Genomic DNA, 16940 nt, shown 5'->3' on the forward strand with positions numbered 1-16940 from the left:
GTCACTGTTGGCCATGCACGGCCTGCTTTTGGTCAGTTAGTTAAGCTTGTTATCAGTTTAAAGTCTGACACAGCGAAGACCAAAGATAACCCCCCAAAGCTCCTGGCTCTGCAGTCCTTTCTAAGACTGAAGGGGTCCTGAGACCTATGGGTCCCATCGGTGGGTATTTCGGAGGCTCCTCCGTCTGCCGTCAGAGCTGACCCTGGTGAACCTCTGGCCACATCCAGGGCACAGGCGGGGTCCTGGGGATGGGCCTCACAGCGGAACTGCTGGGGGCCGGGGTGGGAGGTCCAGCTTTACCAGGCAACACCTAATCCTGAAGGGCCAGCTCACCTGTCCCCCAGCAGCCCGATGCAGTGACCCCGGGGTCCAGACCCCAACTGTGCACACCCTGACCCCTCCACATGGATGGGTGTCTGTGTGTGCACTGTGGCCGTCCTGTGTCCTGTCACCAGTGACCCTCTTCATTGGCATTGCCTCCACTGTGAGGTGACTGCTCAGCCCTTAGGCCCATTTTTCTACTAGTTCTTTTTTCTTACTGATTCAGAGGTGTTTTCATATATCACTGAAAACAATAGAGACTGAGTAAGTGTCCCTCTGACCTTCGGAATCTGAGAAAAGGCCGCCCACTGTCCAGTCAATGGCTGTGTCACCTGCCACCTGGCTGTGGAGCTCCGTCCTGGCTATTTCATTCCACTGGTCACTTTTGCCCACCCCTGACGTGGCCCACACTGCCCTGGCTCTGGAGCTTCCTGCAAAGCCAGTGTCTGCCAGGGCAGACCCAGTACCTTGGGCTCCTCGGCCTTCTACTCTCCTGCCTGTATTCTGGACTCAGCTCCTGAGCCGTGACGACCTGGAATCTTGGTGAGAGTTACATTAAATCTGTAGGTCAGCTGAGGATCTTAAGGCTCCAGGCCAGGCCGGCGCAGCATCTCTTACTTCGTGGGTCTTCGATGCTTTTCAGTGAGTGTCAACGTCTTAGCACCGGTGGGCACGATGTGCCTGTAGGAGCCCCACCAGCATGAGGGCATGGCCATTAAAAGAAAACTGCTCACAACAGGAGTTAGTGCAGACCCCACAAGTTAAGGGCTCAGTCCCGAAAGACTGCTCCCCACTTCAGACCAGGGTACCCACACTTCTGTTCAACTTCAATACAAATCAGGGTCTCCACACCCCCTCCATCTGGTTCAGTAATTTGCTAGAATGGCTCACAGAATTGTGGGAAACACTGGTTTATTATAAAGGCTACTATACAGGATACAGGAACAGCCAGATGAAGAGACACATAGGGTGAGGTTGTAACCACGGGCCCTCCAGAACCAATCAACTGACCCCATCTTTTATCAACAGAGTGATTAAGAATTACCTTTCAGGGGCCGGCCCAGTGGTGTAGCAGTTAAGTTCGTCTGCTCCACTGCGGCTGCCCAGGTTCAGATCCTGGGCGTGGACCAACGCACCACTTGTCAAGCCATGCTGTGGAGGCATCCCATATTAAGGAGAGGAAGATGGGCACAGGTGTTAGCCCAGGGCCAGTCTTCCTCGGCAAAAAGAGAAGGATTGGCAACAGATGTTAGCTCAGGGCTAATCTTCCTCAAAAAAAAAAAAAAAGAATTGCCTTTTATGTGCACAGTCACGTAGCCCGAGCATGTGCAGAAGAAATCTTGAACTGAAATGACCACAGAACCAAAGACCCTCCTCCTCATGGAATCCAAGGACCAGTCTGGACACAACCAGAACTTGAATGTCAGACTCTTATCAGAAGCAAGGCGTCCCTCATTCAGGAAGATCTGGTGTTAAAATTCTTTCCTCACCTCATCATAAATGTTTAGAACCCTATCATAAAAGTTGAGAACCGTATCATAAATATTTAAAACCTTACCACAAATGCTTGAAGCCCACCAATCAAAACCTGTCCCACCAGCATTTCCACATGGCAGCCTACTCTCTCTAACCTCTTAAATTTTGCCCCAAATCCTGAATCGGAGACAGATCTGAGGTCACACACCCCCTGTTCACCCTGCAGATAGATCTCACGGAATAAAGCTGATCTCTTTCCCCAAAGGCTGATGCCATAATTAATTGGCTATTTATGCAGATCAGGCAAGAGAACCCCAATTTTGTGTGGTAACAAGGTCTGGGAGGGTCCCGAGCACAGGAGCTCTGTCACCATGGAGTTTGGGGTGCGTCACCTTCCCATCTTTTTGGGTTTTTGTGGAGGTTCCATTCCATAGGCAGGATTGATTCAATCCTTGGCCGTTGGGGATTAACTCAATCTCCAGCCCCTCTCCCCTCCCTGAGGTTGGGGGTGGGGCTGCAAGTTCTGACCCTCTAATCCCATTTAATCACGTGGTTGCTTCCTCTGGTGACCAGCCCCCTTGCTGAAGCTCTGGGGGGCCCACAGATTCACCTCATTTGCATAATCTCAGGTGTGGTTGAAAGGGGTTTATTATGAATAACAAAAGACACTCCTCTTACCCCTCTCACTGGGAATTACACGAGTTTTAAGAGCTTCTACGCCAGAAACCGGGGATGAAGATCAAATATGTATTTCTTATTATATCACAATATTACGCCATGCAAAGCCCCAACCACCATACTCTAGGCCCCTGGACCCCAGAACCGGCCTCCCAAGCAGCTCAGCCCCCTTCCAGGGCTGCTCAGACCTCTTCAGCTCCCGAAGGTTGGCCCAAGAGGGACCAAGGGGGCCACGTATGGGGATGCCTTGACCCCTGGTGATCCACCCCTACTGCAGGCCCTCCCACTAGTGCCTTGTCCTGGGGTCACAGCACAGGGACACTCCTGTGCAGGAACACGTTTCCTCCATCCCTGCTGACCTGGCACGGCCAGGTGTGAGAGCATAGAAGATATATCCATCAGTCTCTGCCTCCAGTTCCCGGCACAGAGCTCCTGAATCTCTTGTGATTTCCTGGGTGATAGGAGCATCTTTTGTCCTAATAAGGTGGGGGCTGGTCACCAGAAGGAGCAAGCCATGATCAGAAGCCTGGAACTTTCAGCCCCACCTCCCATCCTCCAGAGAGGGGAGAGAGGCTTAATGATTGATCATGCCTACATGATGAAGCTTCCATAAAATCCCAATAGCATGGGGTTCAGGGAGCTTCCAGGCTGGTGAACAGGTGCACGTACCAGGAGGGTGATGCACCCCAACTCCATGGGACAGAAGCTTCTGCACTCGGGACCCTCCCAGACCTTGCCCTGTATGTCTCTTCATCTCACTGTTCATCTGTATCCTTCATCATATCCTTTAATAAACTAGTCAATTTAAGTGTTTCTTGAGTTCTGTGAGCTTCTAGTAAATTAATCAAACCTGAGGAGGGGATCATGGGAATCCTGATTTATATCTGGTTGGCCGGAGCACAGGTGATAACCTGGACTTGTGATTGCTGACTGAAGCGTGCTGGGAGGGACGTCTCATGGGACTGAGCCCTTACCCTGTGGGGTCTGACGCCATCTCCGGGCAGATGGTGTCAGAATTGAGTTAAGTTGTCGGATCCCCAGCTGGTGTCGCAGAGAATCGCTTGGTGTAGGGAAAAACCCAGACATTTGGTGACCGGAAGTGAAGTGTTCTGTGTGAGTGTAAAGAGACTCACGGGGAAGAAAGACACAGGAGGAAGACCTGGGTTTTCCCTACTTAGGAGATAAACAAAACTGAGTTTTTCCAATTTACCAGGCCATCCAAAGACAATCAACTTCTGTCAAATTTCCTCTCTCTGTTGAATTAATAATTATGTTGAGAAATAAAACCAAAGAGAAAAGCCATGTTAGAAAAAGTCAACGTGAAAATAGGAAATTGGGTCAGACCTTTAATTGGTGCATTTAACAAGAGACTAGATGCCCCACTCGCTGTGCTCGGGCCACCCCTCCCCTGTGGGCACACGTCACCCTCACTGCTCCGAAGCCGGGCTGGCTCAGCCCAGAGCGAGCCTGCGTTCCGCCAAACGGCAACTCAAACGCCATCTCGCTTCCTCTGACCAGCGCTCTGGAGAACGTGTGTGTGTCCAAGGATGCAAAGGGGAGACAGGGCTCCTGCTTGTGCAGAACTTAGAGAAAGAGATAATTTATCCCAAAAGGGGCCAATGAAAACATCCATAATACTTAAAAATGACATTTACGTGAAAATAATATTAAAATAGCAAGGGACCATAATTCCACCAAGAAAATAAAGTAACAATAAGTACAGAAAGTGTCAAGTTTATGTATTCGTGTCAGAAACCCAACCACCGGAGGGAACAAGTGGGACTGAGGAAGCCCCCCCTCAGCCTTTCTTCAAAAGGAACGTGTGCAGCTTCTTGTGTTTTATTTCTAGGAAGAAAAGCTATGCAAACCCACTTGCAGATCTATCCACGTACATCAACAGAGGTCACATCGTGCACGTCCTGCAGCTTCCTCCACGTTAACAGGAGACTCTCCCTCTGCCACGCCGTGGCAGACACATCTCCCAGTTATCATGCTATTTGACTGTGTTTATGGTATTTTTCCCACTGGAAGGCTTAAGATTTTATGTGGCTAAATCCATTGGTCTTTCTCCTATGGCTCCTGAGCTGTCTTTCCTGATGAAAGCCCCATTTCCTTGTGATCCTGAGTCCAGCATCCAGGGCCCACGACTGCCCCTAGCGGGAGAGCGAGGACCCTGCTGCTTGCTGGAGCCCAATCGTGGGGCTCACAGGCCCGGAGCATGTGTGGGCAGGACGCCATCGGACGCCATCCTAAAGGAAAGGCAAGATGTCTCCGGTGTCTGCCCTGGTCTGGCTCACAGACGCAGACACATCATGCTGCCAGGGCTTGGGCGGGGGGCCCTCGCAGCTGTGTTTCCACTAGACATTCCCAGGGCCACCCCTACTGGGCAGGACAAATGACCTAAGCTGCAGGCAGCTTCCCTGGGAGGTTGGCCGGGGGTCCACACTTGGCCGGCTGTGGCGGCCAGGGGCTGAGGCGGCCAGGGGCTGAGGCTGCCGTGGTCCCACCCTCGTCCCTCTGGGAGACGGCAGGGCCTGCCAGGCTCCTTTCCAAATTCCCTGCTGCAGCCTGTTGACCTGACGCAGATGGGGTGTCCACTGGTTCTCAGCAAGAATGAGAAGGGGTGACTCGGCCCTGGGATCCTCCCACTCCCCAGACCCAGGAAGCTGGCCTTAAGCCCGGCCAGGACTTACGCGCTAAGGGCAGCCGCTGAGGGGCCGGCCACGTGGAGCACAGTGGGCAGGAAGCCAGCAGTAGGTGGGAGGGCAGTGGCCGAGACCACTGAGGGCCACAGGGAGTAACCCACTGGGGAGCCAGCTGCAGGGACGGCCTGCAGTGGGGCTGGGGGCGTGTAGTGGTGGTGGTGATGCACGGCTGGCGGCTTCTGCCTCTCGGCTCGCAGGATGGCGCGGTGCGCCTGCTGGGGGTCCTGGGTACAGCACACACACCGGTCCATTTCAACGGGACCCTGGGCCGCTCTCAGCCATCCCCTTTCCCTCCGCCTGGTTCCTGACTTAGGGTGGGATTGGAGCCCTGGATGGGCAGCTATGGGCAGGGGGGCCAGGAGGGGAGGGCGAGGCTCCAGCAGGGCTCTTCTGGCTTAAGGAAGCAGCTTTCTGGGCCCCGAACTGCACAATCCACTCTTCATCTGGGGTGGGACAGGGGACCACTGGGGGGCTGCACAGACAGGTCACAGACCCAGAGCCAGAAATGTGCTTTTCAGAGTTAGGCAGGTGCGCAATTTCCAGAGAAAAGCCACCCCAGGTCCTCTGGTTTTGGTTTGGGCGTTGCCTTTGCCTTGATGTCTGCTCCCGGCTGAGCCTACCTGCAGGGTGGGGTGCCGGGGGGCGGCCTGCGGTCCTCCAGAGGGCATGAGCGCTGAGGGGGGCAGGGCTTTGAGCATCAGGTTTTGCATGATGATCTGGTGCATCTGTGCATTCTGCATCAGCATCAGCTCCACCATGTCTGAAAGGAGAGGCCAGGAGGGGCTAGGTCATTCTAGGACGGCGGCCGATTAGCGGGCCTCTCCTGAGAACAAAGCTTCCGAGTCTCCTATTTGTTGAAATAGACGTAGTGCATTACAAGCAACGGAGACCCTTCCGCACAGGTATCCAACGTGCAGGTCTGTGGGGGCACGTCCTGGGATGTGAAACGCCTAGGTCAGAGAGTGTGCGCTTCAAAGTGCTGGTGACGGTGTCCAGCTGGGCTCCCAGGAGGCTGCTCTGCTTTGCCTTCCTGCTACAGGATTCCACAAGTCCACCTGGGCTGCATGGTGGCCCCCCAAAAGTGTCTACTTCCTAGTCCCCAAGATCCCTGACTGTGACCTTAATTGGAAGAAGGGTCTTTGCAGATCTAATTAAGGATCTTGAGATGAGATCATCCTAGATTATCCAGGGGGCCCTAAATCCAAGGACAAGTGTCTTTATAAGGCAGAGGCAGAGGGAGATTTGAGACAGACAGAAGAGGAGACACAGACAGAGGAGAAGCCACATGGAGACGGGGCAGAGACAGAAGCGATGTGGCCACACGCCCAGGAACACCGGGAGCGGCCGCTGGAAGAGGCAGGAAGGATCCTCCCCAGAGCCTCTGTAGGGAGGGTAGCCCTGTGACACCTTGACTTGGGACTTCTGGCCTCCAGAATTGAGAGAGTACATCTGTGTTGTTGTAGGCCCCCCAGCTCGTGGTGCTTTGTTAAGGCAGCCCCGGGGAAATTAATATATTCACCAACCCTGGATACTATGAAACGTAAATTTGTGTCAGTGTGAGAGGTAAACACGGGTTCTTTCCACAGCAACTAGGCCCTGGAAACACGGCAGCCCTTGAAGGTCCCCAGGATCTCTCTCACTCCCACTCAAACAATCTGAAGCCTGGAGGCCAGGGGTGCTCCCACAGGCGCAGCCAGGAGCCAGGGTGCTGGCAGGGGTGCCGATGCCCTTCCACTCAAACCGCAACTCTTTCTGGGGTCTCCCGCCTGCCGGCCCGCCCTGCAGATTTTGGACTAGCTAAGCCTTCTTGACCACACGGGCCAATTCCTTAAAAGACATCTTCCTCTCTCTCTATGCATATCCTGTTGGCTCTGTTTCTCTGGAGAGCCCTGACTAACGCAGATTTTGCCACAGGTGCCACGGGGGGCGGGAGGACAGAGCCTGGGTCTTGCAGCAACACAGCTGTGGGAACTCTTACCTACAAGATAAGACAGTGGGGAGGCTGATCCTGGCATTCTGGGCCAAGACCCTGGAGGAGACTACGTGGGCCTGGGCCTGGGGCAGCCCCGTCCAGCAGCAGCAGCAAGCCCTCTGAGGGGAAGCTCCCCCAGTGGGGTCTGCAGGATCCCCACTTGCAGACTAAAGTGTGAGAAGATTAGACAGCAGGAGGGTGCAGACACAGACCCACGTCCGCTGCTGCCTCATGACAAAGGTCGGTGCAGTGGGGAGACAGGGTTGAATTGACATCCATGGCAAAACCCATGATGACCCCTAACTCGAAGCACACACAAAAATCTACTCCAGACAGATTGAAAATCTGAGTGTAAAAGATAAACAAAGCCATAGGAGAAAATAAAGAAGGGCATTCATGACCTCGAGTGGGCCAGGTCTCTCTGTGCGAGAGAGGGAACGCTGAGGTGCTGCTGGGGGCTTGTGAAGGATCGTCTCAAGATGATAGAAATGATTTGAATTTACCTAATAGGTAAATTCAAACAGTATTTTGTGTATGAAATTGTACTAGTGTCTACTTTTGTGAAGCTTTTCTCAGAGGTGGAGCTGAAAGGGAGCAGGACTGGGTCAGGCCAGAGAAGCAAGGGAGCCAAGGGTCCCAAGTTCCTTTTGTTACAGGGGAGGAGGTGGCTCAAGATAGTGTGTGTTTAATTTTCTATGAAACAGCCCAAGAGTTCTCCAAAGTGGTTGTTACAGTACTTTTGAGATTTTGTATTTTTACCTTTAAATATTTGATTCAGTCGGGACTTGTTTGGTATAAGGAGTGGGGTAAGGAGTTTGACTTTACTTTTTCTAAGTAGCTAGCTACTTACTGAATATTTCATTTTTTGCCACTGATTTTAAACACCACTTTTTCTCTTTTAGGCACACAAGCATTTGCACACACATACGGCACACATGCACGCACACAAACACAGATCACCACACGCATGGTTTGCTCGATTTGCCTCTGGACCCTGACAGGCTGTCACTAAAGTTCGCCGGGAAGAACCAGCAGTGAGTCATGAGGAGAGACGCAGATGCCCCTGGGAGTGCACACGCTGTGTCTCTGCAGCTCCAGGGGCACCTGTGTGGGTCACAGTGTGAACAGGCCCCGCGTGGGCAGTGTGGCCACCTTGGACCAGGCCTGTGTATTACAGCACACGGTGGAGCCACAGTAACTAAACAGGCTGGTACTGGTCACTGGGACGGAACTGAGAACACTGCTCAGAAGACTGATTCCACACACGGGTCTGCCCCTATAGACTCCTAATCCATCAGTCTTTAGGGAAATGCAAATTAAAACTACAGTGAACTACCACTAGCCCTCTATTAAAATGGCTGAGATTAAAAAGACTGACCAGACCAAGTGCTGGCAAGGATGTGAAGGAAGTGGAACTCTCATACGTGGCTGGTGGGAGCGTAAAATGGTGCAGACACTATGGAAACAGTTTGGCCATTTTTTGGAAAGGTAAACACACACCTGCCATATCATTCAGCCATTCCACTCCTAGGTATTTACTCAAGAGAAATGAAAACCTATGTCCGCGGGAAGACTCAGACATGAATGTCCATGGAGCTTTTGTGGTGCTAACAGAAAACTGGAAAGAACCCAAAGGTCCATCAACAGGTGAAAGGAGACATAGACGGGCCCATCCACACAGTGGAGTGTTACTCAGCAATGGCAAGAGTCATGGTTTGATGCACCCAACTAGAGTGATGAGATTAAAACCATTCTGCTGAGTGAAAGAAGGCACATAAAAAAGAGTATGTACTGTGTGATTCCATTTATATAAAAATCTAGAAAATGCTAACTAACACAGCATGGCGAAAGCTGACCAGCAGTTGCTTGTGGGGGGCAAGAAAGAGGGAGTAAGCAGGGCCATGGAAAACTTGCAGGGTGATAGATGTGTTCACATCCTTGATTTAGTGATGGGTTCACAGGTATTTACATATGTCAAAACTTATGAAATTGTACACTTTGTGCAATTTATTCTATGTCATCTCAATAAAGCTGTTTTAAAGTCAAATATTTAAAGGTTATTTAAAAAGCAGCAGCAAATTAACCAAGGTTTTGGTAGAGCTAATAATTGGATGAGTTGGGACTGGAGCCCAATTCCTTCAATTCTAGTCTAGGCCTCTTTCTTTTACCTCTTACTTTCTTCCCTCAGATTGTCCACCATATAAGGATTTTTCAAAGTTAAAATTATTTTCATCTTTCATGTAAATGCATAGCTTCAGTTGAGTAGACAATAGCTGACCCTATGTAACTATCTTGATTAGAAAATATTTTTTGTTTCAGTTGAGAATTTCATAAACTCATAACAATTTAATATGGAACACTTACCTTCCTTAATACTTCCTGACCTTTGAGTGGGGAAGGCCTGGGGAGGGGGAATCTGTGCTATGAGTGGCTGCTGAGGCAGCTGCTGAATGATGGTGGCAGGAGGCTGGGGGACCTAGGAAAAGCCAGATGGAAAGTTACCTGAAAGTGCCCTTGGAGAGAGTGTTCTACAGCATCCACCCATGCACCCATCTACCCATCTGTCTACCAACCCACCCACCCACCCACTCACTCACTCAACCACCCATCCATCCACCCGCCCACCCCCCCATCTAGCCATCTGTCTGCCAGCCCACCCGCCCACCCACCTACCCACTCACTCACCCATCTATCCACCCACCCATCCATCTACCCATGTGTCTACCAACCCACCCACCCACTCACTCACCCATCCATCCACCCACCCACTCATCTACCCATCTATCTACCAACCCACTCACCCACCCACTCACTCACCCATCCGTCCACCCACCCACCCATCTACCCATCTGTCTACCAGTCCACCCACCCACCCACTCACTCATCCTTCCATCCATCCACCCACCCACCCACCCACACATCTATCTGGTCATCCATCTATCCACCCATCCATCCAAGGGGAAATTTAAAGGATTAACCCTAGAGGTTAAATAGATGGCTGCATAGATAGATATTTGAGTCTGGGTATCACTTAGGACATGGTATATTATGGACTGAATGTTTGCGTCCCCACTAAATTCATATGTTGAAGCCCCAATCTCCAACATGACTGTATTTGGAGACAGGGCCTGTGAGAAAGTGATAAAGGTTAAATGAGGTCATAAGGGTGGTTCCCTAATAAGAAGAGGAAGAGACACCAGAGCTCTCTCTGCCATGTGAGGACACAGCAAGAAGGCAGAAATCTGCAAGCCAGGAAGAGAGCTCTTACCATGAACCAGATTGGCCGGCATCTTGATCTGGGACGTCCTGCCTCCAGAACTGGGAGAAAATAAGTTTCTATTGTTTAAGCTGCCCAGTCTGTGGTATTTATTATGGCAGCCCAAGCTGACTGAGACATGGTATTTTTAGTGTTTGCCACATTTCCTGTATTCAGCAGGCTAAGTCAATCCCTCATTTCATTAATTCTGCTTTAGTAGAGGCATCCACGGAACCTGTCATGAAATAACCTGCACTTCTCTTCTGAGTTAAAAACACGCAACAATCCAGCATGCACTGGGTGAGCCTGCACCAGAGAGACCACTTACGTTAATCCTTCCTGGAGGTACGGGCCCTGACCTTGTCCCTTCTTCCTCAGCTCACAGAAAGGGTGGCCGGCAAAGGAGGCCGGCACTCTCTCTCTGTGGAGGCCTAGACAGTAAGTCGTCTGGGTTTTGGGGGCCACGCAGCCTCAGTTGCAGCTACTCTACTCTGTCGTTCTAGGTTGAGATTGGCCACAGGCGTGGCAGCAAATGAGGCTGGTCCAATGAAACTTTATTTATGAACACAGATTGGCATTTCCTATCATTGTAATGTGTTACAAATTATCCTCCTTCTTTTGATTTTTTCCCCAAACATTTAGAAATGTAAAACCATTCTTAGCTTGCAGGTGGTACAGAAACAGATGGCAGGCCAGGCTCGGCCCATAGCCATAGTTTGCTACCCCAGCACAGCCCAAAGAGCCATTCTCAGAGCGGCTGTGCCTGTCCTGGCTGATGGGACCTGCTACCTAGGGGTCTCCGAGTCCAGCTTCTAGGAAATTCATTGTAATGACCAAGCGTCCTGCCTGTCCTCGGTGTCTTGGGGCCAAGACTGAAATGTGCAAGCATGCCTGGGCCCTGATGGAGTGCAGTGTGTAAACATGTTTGGGCTTGGGGACAGCCTCCTGTAGCTACACCCCCACTACTCCCACCCTTCCTGGAAGGAGGTTCCAGGTGTTGGAAGACGGGAACATGCAGGCTGGGGATACCTGGCACCTGGACACAGACAGTCCAGGGGCAAAGGGGGCTGTGCGGGCTCTGTTAGCATGGGTCCCTCTGAGACAGCCCCTTCCCACTCCATTCCCCCCACCATATGTTGCCAGCGTCCTCTCCCAAAGGACAAATGCCCTCCAGGTCATGGAGGGAGACTGCCGGCACCATCAGTCTCCCTGGCCAGCCAGTCCAGAACCTTCTTAACTGGACCCTGCCCACCTCCTTGGCCTCTCTTCTCCCTGGTCACATTGAACTTCTCCTGAGGCTTCGAGGTGCCAGGTCCTGGCTTCCGTCCCTCCTCTGGGCACCCAGCGGCCCTCTAATACACTCCCTTTCGCTTAAGAAAGTAGGAGTTGTTTTCCGTTGCTTGTACCTAGGATGCTGAATGAAGGTGTGAGGACCCCAAAATTGGAACACTCTTTTACCTTTTTAAATTCTGCCCTTGAAATTAGGGTCTTAAGCTTCCCCTGGTCATTATGAAGTTTTGAAAAAGAGTTGACACCCTTCTTTCCCAAATTCAGGGCCCTCCTGGTGCTGAATCCCCCTGATCCTTCTGCTCCTGGTGAAAAGTTAGGACTGGGGCTAGAGCCCGGAAGGCCAAGCTGGGAGCCCAGCCCCTCATCTGTAATGAGGGGACAAGACCACCTCCTCCCCAAAGGCAGTCTCAGGGTGCCTGCGAGGACTGACGGAGATGAGCCACCGAAGTCCCTGTACAGTGCTCGGGACACAGTAAATGCAGCCAGTGTTGGCTCTGAGCCACTGAGCACCTTCAGAGCACTTTTGTGATGCTGCTGAGGTTGGCCGAGAGGTGTGGGAGAGGAGCCGCCATCTCTGCTCAGATGAGAGGTCTCTGTGCCACCTCACCCACCTTGGTTCTGCCCTGGGTTCACCATAACGAAGACTTACGGAGTGTTGGATGATCCGTGGCGACTCCAGGGCCGGTGGGGGTGGGGAGGCTACCGGGTAGATTCCCATGGGGGGCACTTCTGGGGGCAGCCCTGACCCGTGGGCTCCTCTGTTCACCCCCCTCCAGGTGTGGGCGTGGGAGAGCTCTTCCAGGAGGTGATGTTCCTGCAACGCCAATGCAGAGCCTGCTGCACCGAGCGGGGAGCCACAAACGCTCAGTGAGGAGGCCCGGGGAGGAGGCCCAGTGGGGAAGTGGCGTGTTCTGGGCTTGTCCTCCGCCTGCACGGCAGCGCCAATGTACAGACGTGTGCCCTCTGTGTGGGCGGCCTTCGGACTGGCCGTCACTGGTCTCCATTGGGCTCTCCTCCCGCCCCCACACAAGGCGCAAGTGCAGCCCCTCTGGAATCAGAGCCCTGGAAAGCAAAGCCTGAAGGCCCCACACGTGGGGCACAGGTGAGCATAACGCTTCTTTCCAAATTCACCAAATAACATGAACTAGCTCTGGGTGCTCTTTTGTTCCAGACAACAGAGTATATTGTCTCCTTCCAACTTCCACATCTACTTCACTGCAAAGCACATGTTTCCATAACCATCCGTCTGGAATCACATGCATCGCGCATGGGCATTCCCTGCTGCTGGTGAGTTGAGTTCAGATGGAGCCCCTGAGCATTTCAGAATCCCACTTTCTGGGGGAACGGGGCCTTTTGCACAGCATTTCCACCTTGGATAATGTGCAACCAAAGCAGGTTTTTAGCTAGTAACACCCCTGCTAGAGCCCAGACTGCAGAAAGTGTGTGTGCCTGTTTGACTTTCCCCGTGAGGTCTGTGATCTGGGTGTGAGGCCTCGTAGCTGCTCACGATTCATGAGTTATCCATCCACAAGTCACAAACATCAGAGAGCCAGCGCTGAGTCCAGAAAGACCCCCCCCACACACACTGTGCCTCCTGTCTGAGCGCAGTGGCCAGCAGTTTCAGCCACAGAGAGCTCGGGCCTAGGCTTGCTGCGACCCTGGGGCGCCTACCCAGAGTCTCTGCAGAAGGTCCTTCCTCCTCAGCAGAGCACTCTGCAGGGCTGCGGCCGGCCTGTCCTCGTCTCCTGGAGGGAAGCACGCAGTGAGGAACACTTCAAGTCTCATCACCGCAGACCCCATCAGAACGCCCCAACCTCACCCGCCCCGGCGCCAGGGGTGACCTGGGCTCAGGCTTCCTGTGAACGCCTGTCCCGGAGAAGGAGGGACAGTGCCTGGGGGGAGCGAGATCAGGGGCCACCCCATCGGGGGTTATGTGGGCCACAGGCGGGCACTCAGGGAGCCCCATCTTTGAGTTGGGGCCTGTCCAGTGGATCATCTTATTCCTGGAAAGGAGCTGGAAGTCACACAGCACAGATTCCTATCCGGGGCCCAGGTACCCCTTGCTCCTGCAGCGCCCGTGGTAGAAAACCCCTCAGGCTCTGCTGGACGCCGTTGAGAGGAAGGAGGCCCTCACAGGGCTCGGTGGTGACCACAACCGGGTGGTGAGCCCGGTGGCCCTAAGCTGCCTGGAGGCTGGCGTGGTCTGCCAAGCCGCAGGTGACGCCATCTGCAGCATCCTTAAGTCCATGCCTCTCCGAGGAACGGGACCCCATTCGAGAGAAGGCTCTAGAAGGCGTCTGGCTCTGGCCTCCTTTCCTCTGGGCACAGCAGGCCTGCCCCCCTCCGCTGGGGGATGCCCAGAGCAGCCTCACCTTGGAGGGTCCCCAGGAACACCTGCCCCCAGCCCACTTGCACTGCTCCGTGGTTCTGCTCACACCTCTTGGGCAGGTGACCTGGTTTGGGATTTTCTATCTGGATTTGGGCCCAGGGCTCTGCCTGCTGCCCTCAGGAGCTGCCTGGAGCCCCCACAGCCCTAGGGGCTACCCCACATATTAAAGAACAAGCAATGCTCTGCAGTCCTCCCCAGCACCTTGCCCAGATGTCCCCGAATCCAGACCCCATCACCGGGGAAAAGGGTCCCCTCTCCTGGTTCCTGTGGCCTGAGCATCTGACCACAGGCCAGGGTCAGCGGACGCACGGGGGTGTCTGGTCTGGACACCTGAGGATGGATGGAACGGGATGAGTCCCCCACATGCCTCACCCCAGAGCAGGCTCAGGGCAACATGAGTCTAATCTGGATGTGGCCACTTCTGAGCTGGGCAACCTGGGGCAGATTATCAGAGCTCTCTGTGCCTCCACCCTCTCATCTGCAAAGTGGGAATGAAGAATGTACTCCCTCTTGGGGTTTGCAGACTAAAGGTGACAAAGTATGAGGGTGTGCCTAGTGGAGCACCTGGTGTGTGTGTGTGTGTGTGTGTGTGTGTGTGTGTGTTAAAGATGAAAACAACAGCCTTTCAGCTCTGAATGAAGAGTCTTAAGGACAGTCTTGCTGTGACAGGAGGCAGGGAGGGACCTGAGCTGACGGGGGTCTCGTGCCTGCCTATAGGGCTCCATGCAGCCCGGGGCTCTCACCTGGCATGAGGCGAGGGTCCTCAGACTCCCCCTCCATGTTCTCACGCTCTTGCTCCAGTTTCTGTGAGGAAAAGAGGCCGTGACGGGGACACGCACTCCGACACAGGCTCAGTGTGAGCGACTGGCTCAGAGGGCTCTGAGGGTTCTGAAGGGACCCGCGCCCCAGACGGAGGGGACTGGGAGCAGGAAGAGCTATGTCATGGAGGTCTGCGACAGGTGGCAAGGGTCACATACTCTCTTAGGGACCATGTGAGTCACGCTGTCCGTGCAACGCCCATACGTTGCACCTTGAAATCAAAGGCAGATGCTCTGAAGTGTATGGCCCCCTTCAGGCAGCTTTCTGAAGAGCTTGACTCAGTCCAGTTCTGTGGCCCTGACCACCCGGACCACCCTGACCACCCCTTCTGAGCCCTGGACTGAGGAGCCATAGTCTGGGCCCATCCTGGGGTGACCCCTGCTGCCCCCTCCACGGGGAGCTTGGGGCTGCGGGGCATCAGAAGAGGAATAAAGCAGGCGCAGGGACATGGAGGAGCTGCTGCACTGGGTGGCTGTGAGGACGTCCGGTCCTGGACCACGAAGACCCTCAGAGAAAGATAAGAAAACTGGTGTGGAAGGGCCAGCCCGGTGGTGCAGCGGTTAAGTGCGCGTGCTCCGCTTCGGGGGCCCAAGGTTCGCAGGTCCAGATCCTGGGCGCGCACGGGTGCACCGCTTGTCAAGCCATGCTGTGGCGGCGTCCCATATAAAGTGGGGGAAGACGGGCACGGATGTTAGCCCAGGGCCAATCTTCCTCAGCAGAAAAAAAAAAAAAAACGGGAGGATTGGCATTGGATGTTAGCTCAGGGCTGATCTTCCTCACCAAAAAAACAAAACAAAACAAAAACAAAAACAAAAGAAGACTGGTGTGGGGACGGGTCCATCAGGCCCATCCTGCAAGGCTGTGGGCCCAGCACTGGGCAGGGTTCCCATCTTCCCTTAAAGACTGAAGCCGCGTGGCTCTATGGTGGAGCTTCATGGGGCCCTGGATCTGCTCTGGCCCCTGGGTGCGTGCCTGCCTCCTGGCTATAGAAACTGTGGGAAGAATCTACTGGGTTCTGTGTAAATGCAGAGAAGAAAAGCCAAGAAACCACTGTCCTTCATTACAAGGCTAAAAACCACCACAAAGGTTTTGCTTTGGAAGCAGCAGTGTACTCACAGGTATAATATCTCACTTTTTTTTTTTTTTTTTTTTTTTTTTTTTTTGTGAGGAGATCAGCCCTGAGCTAACATCCGCCAATCCTCCTCTTTTTTTACTGAGGAAGACGGCCCTGGGCTAACATCCGTGCCCATCCTCCTCCACTTTATATGGGACGCCGCCACAGCATGGCCTACCAAGCAGTGCGTCGGTGCGCGCCCGGGATCCGAACCAGCGAACCCCAGGCCGCCGCAGCGGAGCGCGCGCACTTAACCGCTTGCGCCACCGGGCCGGCCCCAATATCTCACTTTTTGAAGCTGCAATCCCTAAACAAGTTAAAAACACAATTGCCCTGCTATCTTACCTTCTCCAAGAGTTTCAGCGTCAGTCGAGTCATCTGATCTGCCAGTGAGGAGTCCAGCATCCCAGGACCACAGGAGAGGGGATGCCCAAGCCCACCTCCCTCCCTGGTTCTCAGTGATCTGCAGGAAAGACCCGCTCAGCTACAAGGAGCAGCCCCAGCCCTGGTGTCATTGGAGGATTTCCACCCCCGGCTTGGTTCACCTCCTGGAGACTGGCCTCTGTGGGAGGGTCGCTACATCCCTCTGGACTGCAGAGCCTCTGCAGCCCACAAGTCATCACCTTGGCAGTTGCCAGGCGCCGCGGACACAGGGAGGCCCCAGGTTGCCAGGTTTCCACTGAGAGTCCTTCCTATGCCCCGCCTGCTCTCCAAAGGGGTTACCTGTAAACACTGCTGACTCCCAGGTATGCCAGGGGCTCACCAGGAAGGCAAAAGTGGCAGCAGCTGGTGCCAGAGGGCAGTGCGTGGCCCTGGGGAGGGGGGGGACAGTCCAGACCCCTCATACACCACCCCACCCTCAGGACAGAGCCCAGAAGAGTGTGGGGTTGGAGGACAGGGCAGCTGCATCCATCCCCCAT

General features: G+C 53.7%; 1 protein-coding gene across 1 annotated transcript; it reads right to left on the reverse strand.

Moving 5' to 3' along the window:
* Nucleotides 1–5857: 5857 nt before the first annotated feature.
* Nucleotides 5858–16535, reverse strand: C27H21orf58 (chromosome 27 C21orf58 homolog; the record flags this gene model as incomplete). Its single annotated transcript, XM_058523369.1, is given in 7 exon segments — nucleotides 5858–5940; nucleotides 9517–9628; nucleotides 12348–12512; nucleotides 13370–13443; nucleotides 14831–14891; nucleotides 16366–16482; nucleotides 16485–16535. Coding segments are annotated over 7 exon segments (663 nt in total), but the record flags the coding sequence as incomplete, so codon positions are not given.
* Nucleotides 16536–16940: the final 405 nt, after the last annotated feature.

The sequence above is a fragment of the Diceros bicornis genome, chromosome 27 (genome assembly GCF_020826845.1).
Source record: "Diceros bicornis minor isolate mBicDic1 chromosome 27, mDicBic1.mat.cur, whole genome shotgun sequence".
NCBI lineage: Eukaryota > Metazoa > Chordata > Mammalia > Perissodactyla > Rhinocerotidae > Diceros > Diceros bicornis.